Source organism: Chlamydomonas reinhardtii, chromosome 17, assembly GCF_000002595.2.
Source record: "Chlamydomonas reinhardtii strain CC-503 cw92 mt+ chromosome 17, whole genome shotgun sequence".
NCBI classification, from domain to species: Eukaryota; Viridiplantae; Chlorophyta; class Chlorophyceae; order Chlamydomonadales; family Chlamydomonadaceae; genus Chlamydomonas; species Chlamydomonas reinhardtii.
The window spans coordinates 6288075-6305998 of record NC_057020.1 but is presented as its reverse complement, the minus strand read 5'-3'; the positions used below and the strand labels follow the sequence as shown (position 1 = coordinate 6305998).

General features: G+C 63.2%; 3 protein-coding genes across 4 annotated transcripts; 2 read left to right on the top strand and 1 right to left on the bottom strand.

Moving 5' to 3' along the window:
• The first annotated feature begins 24 nt into the window (after window positions 1-24).
• Window positions 25-1135, top strand: CHLRE_17g742750v5 (uncharacterized protein). Its single transcript, XM_043072679.1, has one exon. The coding sequence runs from the start codon at window positions 341-343 to the stop codon at window positions 653-655; it is 315 nt and encodes a 104-aa protein (XP_042915138.1). The 5' UTR covers window positions 25-340; the 3' UTR covers window positions 656-1135.
• A 347-nt stretch (window positions 1136-1482) lies between these two features.
• On the bottom strand, window positions 1483-13244 carry CHLRE_17g742700v5 (uncharacterized protein). Of its 2 annotated transcripts, none has more exons than XM_043072678.1 (25): window positions 11943-13244; window positions 11748-11825; window positions 11547-11625; window positions 11358-11422; window positions 10887-11097; window positions 10691-10746; window positions 10354-10526; window positions 10042-10191; window positions 9713-9837; window positions 8930-9561; window positions 8624-8740; window positions 8259-8396; window positions 7887-8003; window positions 7394-7508; window positions 7143-7276; window positions 6745-6893; window positions 6266-6407; window positions 5055-5138; window positions 4780-4866; window positions 4112-4567; window positions 3683-3863; window positions 2787-3505; window positions 2549-2665; window positions 2280-2429; window positions 1483-2178 (listed from the first exon to the last, which is right to left on the bottom strand). In XM_043072678.1, exons 1-24 carry the CDS (start codon window positions 13056-13058, stop codon window positions 2322-2324), a joined length of 5349 nt encoding a protein of 1782 aa, XP_042915137.1. In that variant the 5' UTR covers window positions 13059-13244; the 3' UTR covers window positions 1483-2178; window positions 2280-2321. The 2 variants fall into 2 exon arrangements, with proteins under 2 accessions (XP_042915137.1, XP_042915136.1); XM_043072677.1 differs by having other exon boundaries at window positions 2326-2429.
• Window positions 13245-13374: 130 nt separating this feature from the next.
• On the top strand, window positions 13375-17920 carry CHLRE_17g742650v5 (uncharacterized protein). The gene is made up of 12 exons (XM_043072676.1): window positions 13375-13604; window positions 13714-13741; window positions 13871-13992; window positions 14138-14252; window positions 14386-14635; window positions 14817-14929; window positions 15090-15241; window positions 15453-16156; window positions 16303-16413; window positions 16555-16755; window positions 17015-17185; window positions 17304-17920. The coding sequence occupies exons 1-12, from the start codon at window positions 13505-13507 to the stop codon at window positions 17391-17393; spliced, it is 2157 nt and encodes a 718-aa protein (XP_042915135.1). The 5' UTR covers window positions 13375-13504; the 3' UTR covers window positions 17394-17920.
• Window positions 17921-17924: the final 4 nt, after the last annotated feature.

Below are 17924 nucleotides of genomic sequence, written 5' to 3'. Positions count from 1 at the left end.
CCACCAGGTTGAACTGGGCTAGCTCGTTCTACTCCGCTTGGTTGCGTTAGGGCGCCTCGGCGCCCTGACCCTCCTTGTCGGTAGTAGTTCCTGGCCGGCCTTTGTGGCCGCGCCCATCCCCTGTGGCGCCTCCATGGCGTCCCTGGCGTTGCTTAGGTCAGCTGTAGTGCGTCAGTGCTGCTCTGGCTGCGGCGCGCCACTCAGTCGGCGACATCATCGTCGCCGTCCTGCCGAGCGGCCCCCGCTCTGGCACTCTTTGCCGAACATCATGACTTCACACCGTGGAGCCTTCGCGACCTAGCGTGGGTGGCGCGCCTGCTCGCCGGTCGACCTCGTCCTCATGGCTTCGCGATGCTTCTGGCGGGGCGCTCGCTGCTGCCGGGCTCGCAGTGGCGTGTCGCTGAGCGGCTCTTTCGGTAACGGAGGGCCGATTGGAGCTGCTGGCGACTCTTGCTGTGGGCTGCTGCCGCGGCCTGACGTGGCGCCGGGCTCGCCGCGCGTGAACAGGGGCACGCTGCGGCGGGAGCCAGGACCGGCGTCTTCCGGGCGGCGGCGGCTGGAGCTGTGGGCGCATCTACACAGTGGAGAGACCTGCTTGGCGAATGCAGTCTGGCGAAGGCAGTCCAGCGAAGGCTGGCTGGCGCAGGCCGACTAAGCGAAGGCTGGCTGGCGCTGTCTGCTGTGCTAGGGTGTTGCGAGGCTGTGTGGACTTGGTTGGGCGGTGGGCGTGCCTGCACCGCCTGCGCTAGGTTGCGGGCGCTGTGGCTTGTGCTGTCTGGTGGGTCGGACCGGCTGATCCTCGTGGTTCAGCGAACTTGCACGGCCCTAGGCCGTCTACAGGATGCAGCTTCGGGCTGCACCCAACAGTGTGAGGGCCCTGCCCTGTTGGTGCTGGTGTTTTGGGGTAGGAGTTGCACTTTGCAAAGTGGCAGTCCGTCTGACGCCGACCCGCGGCTTAGGTGAGCAGCGCTAGCGTTTGCGGTGAGCCTTGCTCGGGGTTCCTCCCCTCCTTTAGTGAGGCGAGGAGCATGGGGGTCATTCGAGGTTCCCTCCTCGAGTGTGCGTACGTGTCTCGTGCGTTTATGGAGCCCTGGCTTGCCCGTGGCTGTCATCCCACATGTAACCTCTATTCGCTAGCAGGAGTTCTAAAGGATAAAGCCTCAAAAAAAAAGTTAGTGGGGCCGCATGGACTTCAAGCCATGTAACATGCTCAAGACCAGGGGCAGACACACTCCCCCCCTTCTGCTGGGCACAGAGACGACCCGAAGACAGCGAGCCTGGTCCCGCAGACCAGAACCCCGACAGGGCGGGCAAGAGAAGAGGCCTGTCATCCAGGTTTTTGCGTAGTTCGTAGTCTGCGTACTATGTACTACGTACTGTACGCTGCCCTCGTCAGCTAGTACGTTGGAAAAATACGTTGTGCTGGGGAAACCAGGGGGGTCCGTGGCAGCGCCGTGGCGGGCGAGGGGCGCGAGGGGTGCTGGAAAGGATGTCCTTCGAATGTCCGCGAATCATACTGCTCTCCGCACTGCAGCTGTGTTTTATTGTAACAACATGAGTATAATAAGTTGAAGGAAATTCCGCTAGAAGACTATGGCCGCGCAAATACAAATTCACACCGATTCGGGCATGGTGCGGGCATGCGTGTCGTGTTTGCACCGGCTTTCCCCCCGGATTTCGTGGCCCAGCGTATTATGCACCGTATTTAAACGTACTGTACTAGAAATCCTAGTACGCTGTATCAATACGCGTATTATGGAGAGAGGGTCGCGTACTTGGCAACCCTGCAGTGTCATCCCACATGTAACCTCTATCAGCTAACAGCGAGCCCGTGTTTTGAGGCGTTACCGTGGCCCAATGGTTGCAGACAACCCCCCCCCCCCCCACCCACCCAAATCGCTGAACACCAGCTTCACGTCTCACGTCTCACGACTGTCACAAGTAAGATGCTGCCTCGCAACCGTCACAAATAAGATGCCGCTATCCTTGGCCAAGCAACATCTATGCAACCGTCCGGGCCTCCACCACGGCCACCCTTATTTCCAGAATGCGCAGCCACTATATCCCTTAGCACCCATAACTGCATTCTCCATATGTTCACAGCCCGCAGCTGCTGGGCCTTTCCTCAGATGGACTCCCACTCCAGCTCACTTGCTCTTCTTACCACCAGCACTTTGCCTGCAAGTAAAAACAAATGCAACATAAATTGCCGCCTTAAACCATACACATGGGACCTAAGACTAACAGGTCAGCATGAGAAAGGCAGTCACAACACTCACGCCAAGGTCTTGACTCAGTCGCCTTGACATGGAGACGTGCGCTTACCGCCCCTTCTTGTGTTCTGACAGAGGCGTCTTGACGCTCTTGAGGTGCCGCAGCAGCTCCGGCACTGGGTTCATGTGGGGGGCGCCAGTGGCCGCATAGTAGACCTGTGGTGATAATGGTGGTGGATACCCAGGCGCTTGGTTGGGCACGAAAGGGCTTCCAAAAGCCCAGGCTCCGAATGTTGAACACCAAACTCTCATCAAACAAACTTGAGTCGACTGACCTGGTCAAACATGGGGCTGCCGTACACCTTGGCTGTGTTGCGGAACGAGAACGGCAGAGAGGTGCGCCACATGGCATCTGGCGACGTCTCAATGTGCTTGATCACCGCGGCGCGATCCTGTTACAGCAGATAGCAGAAGTGGTGGCCAAAGTGTTTTCGAGGACGTCTCCCATTAGTTGTACTTATTGCCTTGCCCAAAACACGCACCACATTCCCAACTGCATCCATGCCGCCTCACCTTGTAGGTGTACTTGGCGCGCGTGCCGTAGCAGGACTCCATGTCTGGCAGCGACAGCGTGCCACGCCGCTCCGCGCTCAGCGAGGCGGTGGGGTCATACACAGTCTGCTTGTACCAGCCGCTCAGCTGGCCCCACATGAACCAAGGGCCGTAGCGCTTGCACAGCACGGACGGGTCCGCCAGCTTCACAGCCGTGCACTTGCGCGCTGACACCACTTGCGGCGACACCAGCGCGCAGGGGCTGCTGCCGTCCGCATTCGCCGGCGCTCCAGAGCCCGCCGCCGTCGTCGCCGTCGCCGTCACACCAGGCGCAGGGGCGACTTCGGCTGGTGCAACTATGGCTGCTTCGCCAGACACGGCCGGCGCGTCGGTTGTCGTGGCGGCGACAGCACCTCCGGCCGTCGCCGGCGCAGGCAACTCAGTGGGCGGCGTGATGATACCTGGCCCGGCAGCAGCGGCAGCAGACTCCTCGCCTGCTCCATCCAGCTCCATCTCCGTCTCGCTGCCCATCTGCATTTCCATCGACGTTGCAGCAGCAGCAGCGGCAGCAGCAGCAGCGCCGCCGCGGCCCCGGCCACGACCGCGCCCGCGGCCACGGCCGCCTGCACCCCGCCCCCTCCCGCCGCCACCGCTGCTTAGCAGCCCCTCCCCGCCTGTGAGCTTGACACGGTGGAGCTTGACCATCTCCTCGTGCAGCTCGATGGGCGGCGAGGCGAAGCCTGCAGGGATGGATAGCCTGATCATAGCAGGTGGCACAATCGCAGCGCACAAGCCAACGACAGTCTTGCAAACGCTGGAACTGCCTCCAGGCATGTTTTTTCTATGCGGCCTTGACGGCGGCGGGGCTTAGATGTTTATAAGGCCCAGGACGCCGCAACCGCTCGCCCCCGCCTTACCCTTGTAGCCGCGCTCGGCCGTGAACCACATACGCGTGCACGCGTACAGGTGGAGCATGTCCGCCGCACCCGTGTGCACACCCGCCGTGGCCAGCTGCGCCGCCGCGTCCTCCGTGTCTACCGCCCGCAGCGCCGCCTCAAGCTCCAGCAGGTTGGCGCGCGCCTCGTCCGCCGTGTTGGCCTGGAGGTGGCGGCGGAGGTGCGGCGGCAGCGGCGATGAAAAGTAAGGCCACGCACAGTTGGTTGCCCCGACGCAAGAAAACGCCAGCGTGGCGGCAAGGGCCGTTCAGCAAGCAATTGTAACACATAGATGTCTCCCCCAGGACGAGCCTCAGCCTACCCTTGCCGCACGCCGACCGCACCAAGCGCTGTACGTCCCCACACTCATTGACACCCCCCCCCCCTCGCCCCTGCCACGCCCTGGCGCACCTGTCGCGCGACCACATTGATGATGCTCGCCAGCTTGGGCGCCTTGCTGCCGTCCGGCCCGTGCACGAACGACAGCAGGTCCAGCGGCAGCGACTCGTCCACCGCGCCGCCCGGCTGCCCCGCCGCCTTGCTGCCCGGCCCAACCCGCCGGCCGGGCCCGCGGCGCGGCGCGTCCTCGTCCTCGTCCTCGTCGCCGTCCTCCTCCTCAATGTCGCCACTGGACACGTCCGGGTCGTCATCACCGCCGCCAGAGCGCGCGCCCTTCTTTCCGCCCTTTCCGCCCTTGCGGCCGCCCGCCTTCCTGCGCGGCTGCGAGCCGTCGTCGTCGTCGCCGGCGTCCAGCTCCTCCGAGGCGTTGGCGGCGGCTGCGGTGGCGGCGGCGCGGCTGCCGTTGAGCACCTCGTACAGCCGCTGCACCACCAGGCTGTGCGTGGGCGCCAGGTTGGGGGCCGCGGCCTGGGTGGAGGGTAGACGGGAGGGGTGGCAAGTGGGAGGCGGCGTGAGCGGCAGGCGCAGGGCTGGAAGGACGGATGGGCCACAACTACATATGAGCAAGAGCGGGGCGTGTTGACATCCACGGTTGACATGGTAGAACCAATCATCAAGCGAAGCAATGGGCCGTGTTGTGCTGGCCATGATGTCGCCTTCAGTTCGCGGCAGCCACTCACCCGAAGCGCGCGCTTTGCAATCGAGTCTACACCGGTCCACAAGTAGGAGGTAACCTCGGCATCCGTCAGCAGGCGCATCGGCGGCGTCTGCGCAGAGATGGCCGTGCGGGCAACGTCAAGGCATGGGCTAGATGAAAGGACCCAGTGCAAGCTCTCAGCTCTCTCGTGCACCTGTCTACGCGTAACATGCGGTAGGTACGCCATGCACGTATGGTAATATGCGCCCACGCAGTTTCGACGTCACAACACTTCCCTGCTGCGCGCGGCCGGCTCACCTGGAGCTGGCCGGGCTGCCTCAGCACATGCTTCACCTTGTCCAGCGTGATCACGATCTGGTGCACCCGGTTCTCCGCAATGGCCTGTCATGGCAGAGCAGGGCATGGCGCGTTTATGCAAATCGTCCAAATGCCCTCGGCTGCGTGAATAGCTAGATACTGGCGGGATACCACATCAACCCACAAGGGGTGCCTTAACGGGTACACGGTGCCAGTGCAGCGTACAGCACTGCACCGCGCAGCACCTAGGCTGGGTGGGCGGCGGGGTAAATGCCCTTGGGGCTCTGATGGGCGGTGGAGAAAAGACACCGTTTTAGGGGGTGTGCGGTGATTACGCAAAACGTACGGTGCCGGTAGAATACCGGTCCGATGTAGCCCTTCCCTTCTTTTCACATGACCAGCGCGGCGGAGATGAATGCGTACAACAAAGTGACAAGCAGGCCCTCACCCCATGCCCCAAACCAGCTGCAAGGCCTCGTCATGTCCATTGTGACGATATCGGTGCCCACTGCCCCTCCCCCTGCTCTCTGATTTTGCCATACTAAAACCGTCTGCAACATCCCCCCTCCGCCCCACTGTCGCCTCTGCCTGTGCTCCGCCAGTTTGTCTTGGTTGGGTTTACCGTACTGCGCGTGTCTTTCGTAATTATGGAAGTCTCAACAATAAAAAGTATAAAATATTCGGAAATTATGGAGGCTCAGGTGGGAAAAAGGAAAATATATTCGGCCCTATGGACCTTATAAAACTGCTGAGCCGGAGGGTGAACGGACAGGATTCAAGTCGTTCCATGCATGGTTGCGGCGGACGGCTGCGGAGCGCGGACATCTGTGAGCGTGTGCGTGTTGGACCCAACCGGGGCGCGCGCATTTCGCCGGCAATGGCAGGGGCAACTGCCGGGGGGCAGGGTTATGATGGTTGAGGCAAGGATTCAGGCCGAAACGGGCTTTATGCTGAAGGTCCGTGTAAGGACTGAGTTGTACTTGCGTTAATGTGTGGACCCATCAACTGGCAAAACCCTGCACTGGACCGCGTCCATAACAAGTAGAATTACTCTGGCGCGGCTGCGCCGCGCTTGGTAAAACGTAAAACCCCAAAATATTATCTCCAGCCGTGATAAACCTTCTGGGAGTGCGTCTTTGAAGCGCAGTACGATAGTTTGGTCTGGTATTTACTAGGCCCCCCAGGGGCCCCTTCCGCTGTCGCTTGCGCACCTGCGCCTCTATGGCTGCGGTCTCGAGCGTGAACCGGCCCAAGTGCGGCGGCAGCTTGAGCAGAAAGCTGGGCAGCTCGCGCTTCTCCAGCTCCACGTACTGGAGCACCAGCGCCGCCCACTTCACCAGCCAGTCCGGAGCCCTGACGAGTGAGGGTTGGCGTTTCCCGGAGGCGGGGCGGGGGCGGCAGGGGGTGAATGCGTGCGTGGGTGATTGCATGCATGCGGAGAGGCAGCTCAAAGGGCGGTAGCGAGCATGCCGGGGGTAGGTAGAGGTTGGTTTCAGGTACGGGTCCCGCAAGAATGAGTGGGGTGCGGGACGTGCAGCCTTGTAGGAATGAAGCCTAAAAAAGCCGGCGTGCAGCGTACGCCTTCGCACCGCGCCTTCACCTGCATCGCAAGGTGCATGCGCCGCGCCCACACGCTCCCCTCACCCGCCCACCGCTGACTGCCCGAGCTGCAGCAGCCTAGCCTGCGCACCTGTTGTTGCCGGGCGAGCCGTCTCCAAGGCTGGTGGGCCCAATGGCGTGTGCGCGCAGGCGCGTGTGGTCGTCCTCCGTCAGGTCCTCCGCAGAGGCCCGCAGCAGCAGGACCTGCCGGTGCAGGAAGTTGTGTTTCTCCTCCATCACCTGCACGTAGGTAGGTTGGAATGGATTGGGGTGCCGTGGGGTGGGGTGGGCGGGTTGGATGGTGTGTGATCCACAAGGAACGGCCAGAGGCAGGATGGGCAGAACATGAGGGCACCACAATGCAGCTAAAAGCAAGAAGCAGCGCTTGCAACACATCTACAGCAAATGCTGCACGATACACAACTGCCTGGCGTTGCACCGCGACAGGCGCAAGCCCCCAGGGCCCCAGGCGCGCCACGCCTGCCGCACCTGCGTGAAGGCGTCACTGCCGCTGTAGTAGAGGTAGGAACCGCGGCAGGAGCGCGTGCCGCACAGGCAGATGGCTTCGCGGTACTCCTTCTCGCTCTCCGTCACACTGCGGTAGTCAAATGTCAGCTCCTCGCCTGCGGGCAGGAGGCGCATTTCAGCGACGGCGGCAGCGTGCCGAGGCGGGGGGGGGACCCACGCGGTGCTGTTGGAGTAGCGCATGTAAAGCCCGGCTCCCCTGTCACACCACTCACCGGCCTCGATGCGACGCTTGGTGTACATGGCGATAGTTAGGCGGCCGTTGACGGACACCACCACTGCCGCGCAGTTGGGCGTGCACGAGTGGCTCATGCGGCTGGCGAACGACGCCTATGGGGGGGGGGGGGTAGCCGATCATGTGAAGAACGGAGTGATTAAATCATAAGTATGAAGTGCCGACGTCCAGTAGTGGTGGGCGGAGGTTGCAGGGTGGATGTGGGTGAGGGGGCTTGCAGCCATGACTACTTATGCTACGACGGCGATCTTGTAATGGTGCAGGGTTGCACTAAGGAGGAGTGGCTGACCGGGGCTGTGCACATGGCACAAAGCAGCGATCCATCTTATCCACCAGCCACATACATGGATTCAACTCGGCTTCACAGGGCCGATGCACCACTCCATCGCTGGCACCCAAGCTCTGCACCGCAAAGCCCCCCCCCAAAAAAGCCCCCCCTCCCCGCCCATGCATATGTACACGCACACACGTACCATGAAGGCCGCCTCCACGAACAGCACGTCGTATCCGTCCGGGTCGTCGCGCGGCCGCTCCAGAGTGATGTTGTAAAAGTCGGGCAGCTCCTGCTGGGTCAGCTTCTTGATCGCGTCCTGCAAAGGGGGGAGGGGAAGGCCGGGTTACCGTGCATTCAAGGTGGAGGGGTCCATGGGCAACATGCGCGGGTTTTGTGGCAACACGCGCAGTTGGAGGTGATCTGCGCACTGCGGATCAGCTGCAACCATGGCCCATGGGTACAAGGACTGCAGGTGACTGCTGCGGTCCATGCGCCTCAGCTCTCACCCCACCCACGACCTGTCTGTCTCCCGCGCCCGCTGGGTGTGGGCACACCGCGCACACGCCCCTACCTGTATCTCGAACCAGCGCCAGGGGCTGTGCAGCTCGCCCAGGTACTCCTCAACAAAGGTGAAGGGCTCCAGGCCGCCCGGCACCCGGCAGATGACGCCGCGGCCCTTGGGGTGCAGCCGGAAGTAGTTCCAGCCGATCTGTCAAAGTGCGCGGAGAAGACGAACTGAACAGCCATTTATTATGTAAGTATGAGGTCTGGGCTTGCAAACTCAACAGACCACGTGACAACGCCACAACCAGCGACCGAGAGCAGCTGCGCCGGGCCCGCCTTGCTGCGCCGGGCCCGCTGTCTGGGTATGAGGCAGCCGTGCGGCACGCCTGCGCCACGGCCCCGCAGCCCTGCAGCCCTTCAGGCCCCGCACACCTGCCGCAGCCGTGCAATGACCGCCTCTGCCGCCTGCGCGCAGGGCGCGTCGCCGCGCTCCGCTGCCTCCGCCGCCACGGTCTCCAGTACCTTGAGCAGGTTCCAGCCCTCCGCGCCCTGTGCAGGAATGTGAGGGGAGGCAGCGGCCCGTGTGATGCGGAGTCGTGCTTGCAGTAGGTAGGTGGCCAGTACTGTCTGCTTTCTGCTAAGCCATAACCAGGTGTGGAGCTCCGAGCACCAGAAAACGGTGTGATTTCCGTCGCCGACACCCGCACCCGCTGCTTCCGGTCTCAGCCGCCCGCCCACCTTGCTGATGGCGCCGATGAGCACGCGCTTGTCGATCCAGTCGTTGATCGCGTCGGCCTCGCCGGGATCACACGAGGGAGGCGGAGGCGGAGGCGGCGCTGATGGGCCCGCCCCCTTGTCGTCCCCGACACCAAACTTCTGCCGCGGCCGCCCACCTCTCCGCTTTGGCCGCGCGCTGACCTCCGCGCTGTCCGCATCCTCCGCCGCAAGTGCCGCCGCAATCGCCTCGTCGTCGCGGGTGCCGTCGTCCTCCATTGCGTCGTCGCCCGCGGCTCCCGTGTTCTCTGTTACGCCCGCCTCCGAGGGCGTGGCCTCGCGCTTCAGCTGCTCACCAGTGAGACCCGAGGCCGACGGTGTGGCGCCGCGACTGGCGCCCTGCGTTTGGCTCAGCAGCTGGCTCTGAGTCAGGGCCTGGCTCTGGCTGGCGTCTGCTACTGCGCCCGCACCCGCCGCCCCAGCCGCAGCGGCCGCGTCTGGCTCCGCCTTCACTGACGGTATGCCCGGCTCCACCGCGCCGGCCTCGGCTGCACCGGCGTCCACCTTGACCTCCGGCTTGGCATCACCGTCGGCGGGCTCGGGCTTGGCCTCGGTGTCCATGCGGCAGTGCACGAAGGCGCCGCTCTCGCGCACGGCTGCAGCCACATGTCCACAACGGCAGCCGCAATCACTTCTAGTGGGCCTAGTAGATGCAGACCCAAAAAGGGATGTCAACAGACACGGCCAACACGTCCGGCACAAACTACGGCTTCGGCATCAAGAGCCCCTCGCCTTCGTTCCCCTCACCGTCGAATATGTTCCTGCGCGTGTAGCAGTCCATGCCCCAGCAGTCCACCTCCACCACCTGCTCGCCGAGCTTGAGCGCGCGCCGAGCCCGCACGGCCGCCGCCAACGCCGCCTCCTTCTCCTTGCTGCAAAGGGAGGGGCGGGAAGGGAGATCATTGAGCGGGCTCCGCATACCTTTCCGTTGTACGACTGGCGTCAGAGTCGGTGCACAACAACGAGACACAAGGCTTGGCACAGTGCGTAAACCCGCTATCAGCGCAATCTCTACCCTACCCTAGCCGCCCGCCCTCCTCCACTCAGGCCCTGCCACGCCACGCACCACCACTCACCACGCCTCCAGCCCCAGCTCCTTGCCGTGCTCCACACTGAAGTGCTCCGCCGCGCCGTCCTGCCGCCGCGTGCGCAACTTGGCCTTGAGCACGGCGCACTCAGAGGGCACCGTGGAGCGGATGGCGTACGAGGTGAGAGTCTCGTAGGCCCTGCGGCGGTGGGGCGGGGGCCGGCACGTCCTCGTTTGCTGGATTTAGTATTCATGGCATCAGAGAAGGTACGACAAGCTAAAAAAAGTGAAGGGCCTCGCGGTTTCGACGCTTTACCAGACAGGTACGTGTGATCCCTGCACCGTGTATCCAAGGACGCACCGTGGCGGGAATGGGTCCTTGCGCCAGGGCGTGACGGAAAAGTAGGGCTCCCGGTTGGCCTGCACTGAGGCCGGCAGTGGCTGGCCGCGCACCGCCTCGGGGATGCCGCACAGCTCGGGCGGCAGCTCAGCCAGCGCCGCGGCGTAGCGCTCCGCGTTCTCGCGAGCAGCCACCTGCGGAAGAATGAGCGACACGGCGGAGACTCAATCCAGGCATCGTTACGAACGGTAGCCGTGGGCAGGAAAGCAAGTCAGGAGAGCGGGCTGCCCCCGCCAGCAGTAGGACATGGCAGCTACCGCCGTAACCCGCCGCGGTTCACTCGGCGGCGCTCGCGCACCTGCTTCATCTCGTCCATGCGGCGGTACACCAGGTCGTCAATGGCCGCCAGCAGCTCTGCGGGTGAGGACACGTGCGGACGGAGTGTGAACGCATGATACGATACCGAAGCTTCGAAGCACAGCCCATTCCGGAAGCGCACAAGCCGCAAGCCACAACAACCTAGCCCACCCAGCCAGCAGCAGCCCTCAACTCACCGGCGAGGAAAGTGGTCTTCATGGTGTTGAGCTGCCGGGCGCGCCGCGAAGCCAGCAGCGCCGCCGAGGCGGGGTCGTCGGCGGGGGCGCCCAGCTGCCCGCCCTCCGCCACGGCCGCGGCCGCCGCCGCTCCCATGTTGCCGCTGCTGAAGCGCGCCAGGCCGTTGCCCATGGCCGCCACCTGCACCGTGATGGCCGTGTCCAGAGGGTCCTGTGCAGGCGGGTCGGGCCCCGCGGATGAGTGTGGGTGTACGCCAACCACTGATGGGGTGGTAGGCGAGGAAAGGAGTTCCGCTGCCAAAGGTGATACGCATGTGGAGAGGCGTCAGCAATGGCAACATTAGGAGGCCTTCAATTGATCCCAGCATGCCAGCCAGCCCCCATCAACAGGAAGGTCAATGCCATCTCTCACACACGCATACGCATGCACAGTGTCGGCGCCATTTCTCGAATGCTCGCGGGCCACCACACCTGCAGGTCGGCGCACAGGTCTTCCACGTTCTTGTACACCGCCAGCTCCAGCTTCTTCATGGGACCTGCACGGGTGCCACACCAGTGCTTATAGTGAATACAGGCCAGCCATGAGCAGGATCGCATGAAGGGCATCCACAGCACCGCACGCGATCCCGTCCACAAGCGCCCCCTGTGTACGGTACTCACCGCTCCAGTCCAGCCCCACTTCTGATGGAACCAGCTCATGCAGCGGCACGTCCAGCTTGCGCGCCCAGTTACGGACAGGCTGTAGGGCGCATTTAGCACATGAGAAGCCGTGTCAAGCCGCGTACCGCGCGCACCGGGAGGTGCGCTACTGGGCCCAAACAATCACACCCTATGAAAAAAGCCATTTGCCAGGCGCCTCACCTGGGAGAACGTCTCCGGGTCCCGGTGCCGCGCCTCGTGTGGCGCCACCAGCAGCAGCAGGAACCGGCGGACCTCCTCCTGCACGACACAGCGCACCGGGGCAAGATGAGCATCCATATCTACAAGACACGTGCGACCCGCTTCAGCGCGTCCAGCACCGCTATTGAATCGGCAGCCCTTCCAAACTTTACGCACCTGCGCGTCTCTGGGAAAGAACCTACTGCCCGGTCCTGGCTGCAGCTGGCCCCCGGCCTCCGCGCCGGCCGCGGCCGCCGGTGGCCGGCCGCGTTTGCGGGGAGGCGCAGCCGCTGCAGCAGCCAAGTCACCGCCATCCGGCGCATACACGACCCCGTTCACGCCCGCCGTGGCTGCACCGGTCACGTAGTGGTGCTGGTGACCGGCACCCGCATGCCGTTGCTGCAGCTGCTGCTGTTGCTGCTGCTGCTGTTGCTGCTGCAGCTGCCGCATCATCAGCTCCTGGTGGTGCTGCTGTCGGTGCTGCTGCTGTTGCTGCTGAAGCAGTTGCTGCTGGTGCTGCAAGTGGTGCTGCTGGAGCTGCAGCTGCTGTTGGTGTTGGAGCTCCTGCTGCTGCAGGCGCTGCTGTTGAAGCAATTGCGCCTGTTGAAGCAGATTATGTTGCTGCTGCTGTTGTTGCTGCTGCTGCAAGGCAAGTCCGTATTGGTGCTGAGGTTGCTGCTGCTGCTGTTGTTGTTGCAATAAAGCTTGTTGTTGACGCAGCTGTTGCTGCTGTTGCTGCTGTTGCTGTTGGGCTTGCAGAGCGTGCAGCATCTGCAGGCCCTGCGCCAGGCCAAGAGACACCGCCACGTCGCTCTGAGCGCCAATCCCCGACACTGGCTGCCCCACCACTCCACTGCCGCCAAATGTGCCCACTCCGCCCAACATGGATGCCTGTTGCGCCTGATGCTGCGCAGCCTGTCGCTGCGCCCACTGCGCATGCTGTAGCGCCGCAAGCTGCGACGTGTTGCGCCCGTCAACGCCACCGTGTGCTGCCGCTGCGCTCATATCTTCCTCGTTCAAATCAGCCTTGCGCTTAGGCGCCGACGCTGTTGCAGGCTGGTAGCCGTAGGCGTAGTCCTCGTCGTCTTCAGCGGCGGCCTCTGCAGAGCTTCGGCCCCGGCCACGGCCACGGCCCCGCCCCCGACCACGGCCTCTGCCCCGCCCCCGCTTGGGCTCGCTCTCAGGTACGTAATCGTCCTCATCATCGTCAAATGCTGCAGCCATGAACAGGTCGTGTGCGGCCGCAGCAGCTGCTCGGCGCGGGCGACGACTGCCTTGCTCCTCCTCGTCCATCCTTGCTCCCCGCGTGTTTTATGGGCAGCCACGTCTTTGTATCCGGAGCCAGAATGACTATAGATATCAAAAGTTCCCTTCGAATTGGCCGTCCGGCAAGGCTGTCTCCTCGCGTCAACTTGAATTTAGCTCGAACGCCGGCCTGTCAGAATGCGTGATATCCTTTTGTTGCACCATTATTTTGCTAATTCTCAGTGGCCACAGAGTGAAATGCATCCACCAGCGCGGACCCCTTTCCTCGGCATTTGCATGGGGGGTCGACCGAGCCCTGGACAGATACATAGCTTTCATATGGTCTCCTTCCTCGTCAAATATTGTGAATATGAACCACCCGCGCAGGGGTGCTTGCTCTCGCAACATTATTTATTTGTTGTCAGATTTGTTGTGCTGATTGCTGCAATACAAGCTCTGCCGTGAATTCGGAAAGGATCAGCTAAATATCGGCCATGGGGGGCCGACGGGGAGGCAAAGGCAAGCACAAGGATGCCGAGCCAGAGCCTGCTGAGGCAAAGCGTCCATCCGTTTTTGAGCGACTGCACAAGGGTGGTGAGATTAAGCTCCTACCAGAGGATTGAGGGTAGCGAAGTGCACCACTACCTGTGTTCGTGCGGGGTCTGGGTTGACACCTGCGCGTCCGCCCTTACTGTGAACGCAGATGCCCAGCCTAAAGGCGAGGACTCGCGGTAAGACCACACATCCCGCTTGTTAATGAGGGCAATGGCGCTGCGGATCACTCGGCAGTCCTGAAGGCTGTTGTGTTTGTTGTCCCCGCCGGCCCACGCCGTGACCCCTGTGCATGTTGCTCTTGGCAGGGACGAGGGGCGTGGCCGGGACCGGCAGCGCAACGGCGGGTCCAGCAAGCAGGTGGCGGACTCGTCCGGGGCCGTGAACAAGCGACGCGGCGAGTCACCGGAGAAGGACTCGGCGGACAGACGTAGGTACCATCATTACCGTGTTGAGGCTCGGCGCCGCTCATGATAGACCAATCATCGCATGCATGCGGGGGTTACCTGTGGCAACCGTACGGCTGTATGCACCGCTTATTCCTTGTTCTTGATGCCGTTCGCCGTCCTGTCCAGCACGCAAGCGGCAGGCCATCGTGTGGGAGCCGCCAACCGCCAAGGAGGAAGCTGAGGCGAAGGAGAGGGAAATGGAGAAGGGCAGAGGCAAGGAAAGCCGGCAGGAGGATGACAGGTGTGGTGTCAGGCAAAGCGCACACCATAACCCTTCTAGTTGGCGGTGAAACTTATTTGGAAACGCGCTTTTGTGTCTTGGCACGCGTTGTCAACCACAGCACGTTGGTTGCGTGTTGGTCACCCCACCGCAGGTGGGCCGGGCGCAGTGACCGCGACCGTGAGGATGATGAAGTCCGTGGGCACCACCAGCAGCCGCAGCGGTCCAAGGACAAGGACAGAGAGCGGGAGCGGGACGGCAAGGATGGCAAGCGCGACAGCAAGGAGAAGGCTACCTCCTCACGGCGGGACGATAAGGATGGCAAGGACAACAGGGAGAAAGACAAGGAGAAGGAGCGGGAGCGGTCACGGAGAGAGCGAGACGACCGGGACAAGGAGCGCGGGGTGTGTGTCCGATTCGTTCGGTGGCTGGTGCGGTGGAGAAGTTGCCGTCCAATTGGATCTTGGAACTGTTGTTCCCGCCTGTACCACTAGCGCGTCGGAACAGCAGTGCTTGCACTCCGGGCAGCTCAGGACTTAAGCTCTGGCCCCAACACATGTCCCTCTGGCGGTTTGCTCGCTGCAGTCCCGAGATCGAGACCGCGAGCGGGAGCGTGAACGCGAACGGGAGCGGGAGCGGGACAGAGAGCGGGACAGAGAGCGGGACAGAGAGCGGGAGCGGGAGCACGACAGGGACAGGTGCGGAACATGGGTTGCCGAGGCCGGCTGCTGGCAGCCTGCTTAGATTTGGCCATGTGCCCGCCGTTCTCGGCATGTATTGCATGGCACGAAGACGCTGTACTCTCAAAGCAGTACTTGACACCATCCTTAACGCAACGTGTGCCCTCATCCTTCACAGCCGCCGTGATGATCGCGACTTCAGGGACTGGGACCGGGAGCGCGATTGGGAGCGTGACCGGGAGCGCGAGCGCGAGCGGGACCGCGACTGGGACCGGAGCTCTGTGGACCCCCGGGACCGCGACCGGATGTTGCCGCCGCTGGACATGCCAGGTGGGTGCAAACTGCCAAGGCAGCTTCAGGCCAGGGCGGCAGAAGACGGCGGATATTGTAAGGCCCATGCTGCTGTGGGTGAGCAGTCCGAGTAGCCGGGGCTGGGTTCACCACGACGCCAGGACCGAAACAAGGCTAGCCTTTTGAACTCCTACAACGTCTTGTCATGAAGCGTCTTGCACCACTCACACTCCTTTGTTTCGGCTAGCAGACATCATGGGAATGGGCATGGCCGGCCACGACATGGGCCCCGGCATGGGCATGCCCTCCCTCATGATGCCGCCCGTCTTCCTGCGCGGCAGCGGAAGCGGCCGCGACATGTACGATGGCGGGCCGCCGCTGCCGCTGCCGCCCCTGCGCCGCGGCGACGTCTCGCCGCCAGGTCCCCACCGCGGTGGCGGCGGCGGAGACGACTGGGACTGGGAGTTCCGGGGCGGCGGCGGCGGCGGCTTCCGGGGCCAGCAGCCGCCGCTGCCACCGTACGGCGGGCCACGCGGGGCTCCGCCTCGGGGTGGCAGGGAATACATGGAGGGTGGCGGCATGGGCGACATGGACATGGACATGCCGCCACTGAGCGCTGGTGGCGGAGGCGGGCCCAGCTTCAACGCAGACACGTCCAACGCCTACCTCGATGGAGGCGGCGGCGGCAGCACCGGCGGCCACGCGTCGCCGCCGCCGCCACCGCCGCTACGCGGTGGGCGCGGCGCCGGCAGTCTGCCGGGCGCGGCAGGCGGTGGGATGATGATGCTACCGATCCTTGGCGGTGGTGGAGCTGGTGCTGAGCGTGGCTACGGGGGGCAAGGCGGTGGCATGCCTCCTGTTTTAGAGGCAGGGGCCGACGGCGACCGGGGGCAGGCTGCGAGCGGCGGCGGCACGGCAGCTGCGCCTCCGGCCAAACCCGTGGACCCAGTGGTGGTGAGTGGTCCCGGGTGGGAACGGCGGGGCTCAGGCGCCGCGGTTGGAGCAGGATCCAGCATCCAGTTTCAATGCTAGGTTGACTCTCTGGGTTAACACACGCCCACACTGTGCATGTCATCCGCGCCCCCAACCATGTCCTGCAGCAAGCGCGCAAGCGGCGGGCTCTGTACCGACACCGGGGGCAGCTGGCCGCGCTGTTGGTGTCACCGCAGCTACAGCTCCTGGGCGAGGAAGCGCGTCAGGAGTTTGAAAAGGTGAGGGCGACCAGGGCATACGTCAAGTAGACTTCCACACAGGCCGGAGTGGCACAGAATGCTGCCTTCTGCTCTCGCCTATTTGTTGAGTCTCGTCGTTGCAACCCGCGTTCCTTCGCTGCTTGGCCTGCTTTGCTGCAGACGCTCAAGTCACTGGACGCGGAGGTCTCACAGCTGGCGCCGGAGCAGCGCCCCTCGCTGGCGGCAGACCCGCGGCCCGCCGTCCTGGGGCAAGCGCGGCCGTCCGCGCCCGGCATCACGCCCGCGGCCTCGGCCCGGCTGCGGGCGTTCCCGCTGGCTGAGAGCCTGTTGGACGACAGCTACTGGGCCGCGGCCACACAGGTGCGTGCCGCGCTGTGGCAGTGAGCGTGGGGTTGTGGCGCATGGATTGCGGCTTTGCGATGGCAGTAGCGTACAGAAAGGGTCTTGTGGGTGTAGCCTGCCTTGGCTCCTGAGTTGGTCCTGAAACGGGGCCGGCAGGTACTTTGTCAAGGCGTCTGGCGAGTCGTGACATGGCAGTTGGCGAAAGAATGGTTGGATGTGCAGCAGATTCGTGCATGCGGACTGGCGAGATGGATGCACACGTGTCGCTCCCGCGCAGGCGCTACTTAACGCCTGCACTGCGCAGCCGCACATGACGGTGGGAGGTGGTCAGCAGGCGGCTGTGGCGGCCACGGCCGCGGCAGCCGCGGTGGCGAGCGCTCTCGCGCCGGGCGGCGAGCGGTATGCTGCTGCTCATCGGCGCAACCTCATGCTATGCAAGCAGCTGCAGGTAGGTTGGAGTGCGATATGCCATTGCCATTTTTGGGAATCGTTGCATTGAGTTCTGGTACCGTATTAGAAGGATGTTGCATGATTGAGTGTGTACAGCACTTTTGTGTGCGGCGCAGGATGACCTGGTGACGCAGCCGTGGTGCCGTACAGGAGCCGGCGGCTCGTTCACGCTGACTGCGGTGCAGCAAGCACAAGGGCTGTACTGAATGGCTTCCGTCCGTAGTGCTGTGCGCCGTGGCATTGTCCGGCTGTAAACGATGGCCCCACAGCAACTGTTGTATTGGTTGCTTGCCCAAGCGGGTAACCTGGACCTGACGTGGTCGTAGGTGTTCGTTCGCCTCTTGCTCGGCCATACGTAATATGGATAGCATGAGAGCCTGGGGCATTTAGATGCTACGACGGTCGTACACGCTTCGATGTCGGTCTGCCCAGAAACGGTTGCGCATGGGTCGATTGCGTTGGTCTGCATGAGTACGTGTGAAGTGTTTGGTTGGGGAACATGGACGCTGATGGTGTAGGCCCACCCTGCTGTATAAAGCAATCGGCTGCAGGAAGCGACGCGTGGCACGGACCTATGCAGCTTGGAACAGGAACGTCACATTGCGCGCCGAAGAGTTGACGTGTTGACGTCTGTCCGTAATGCCTGATACGGGTCTGGCTGCCAGTCACACACTGAAGTCTGGCTGCCAGTAACACACTTAGGTCGCAAAACCTATCACATTGGCTTATGAGGCTAA

What these genes read in the sequence shown, in the direction of transcription:
- CHLRE_17g742700v5 (XM_043072677.1), bottom strand. Translation starts at nt 13,058, where the DNA reads ATGGACGAGGAGGAGCAAGGCAGTCGTCGCCCGCGCCGAGCAGCTGCT. An exon ending in TCATCGGCGCCATCAGCAAG is followed by an intron (nt 8,741 to 8,929) that starts GTGGGCGGGCGG and finishes ATTCCTGCACAG; the next exon opens with GGCGCGGAGGGCTGGAACCT. An exon ending in GGCAGCCCGGCCAGCTCCAG is followed by an intron (nt 4,867 to 5,054) that starts GTGAGCCGGCCG and finishes ATCTCTGCGCAG; the next exon opens with ACGCCGCCGATGCGCCTGCT.
- CHLRE_17g742650v5 (XM_043072676.1), top strand. Translation starts at nt 13,505, where the DNA reads ATGGGGGGCCGACGGGGAGGCAAAGGCAAGCACAAGGATGCCGAGCCA. An exon ending in ACCGGGACAAGGAGCGCGGG is followed by an intron (nt 14,636 to 14,816) that starts GTGTGTGTCCGA and finishes TGCTCGCTGCAG; the next exon opens with TCCCGAGATCGAGACCGCGA. An exon ending in CGGGAGCACGACAGGGACAG is followed by an intron (nt 14,930 to 15,089) that starts GTGCGGAACATG and finishes CATCCTTCACAG; the next exon opens with CCGCCGTGATGATCGCGACT.
- CHLRE_17g742750v5 (XM_043072679.1), top strand. Translation starts at nt 341, where the DNA reads ATGGCTTCGCGATGCTTCTGGCGGGGCGCTCGCTGCTGCCGGGCTCGC.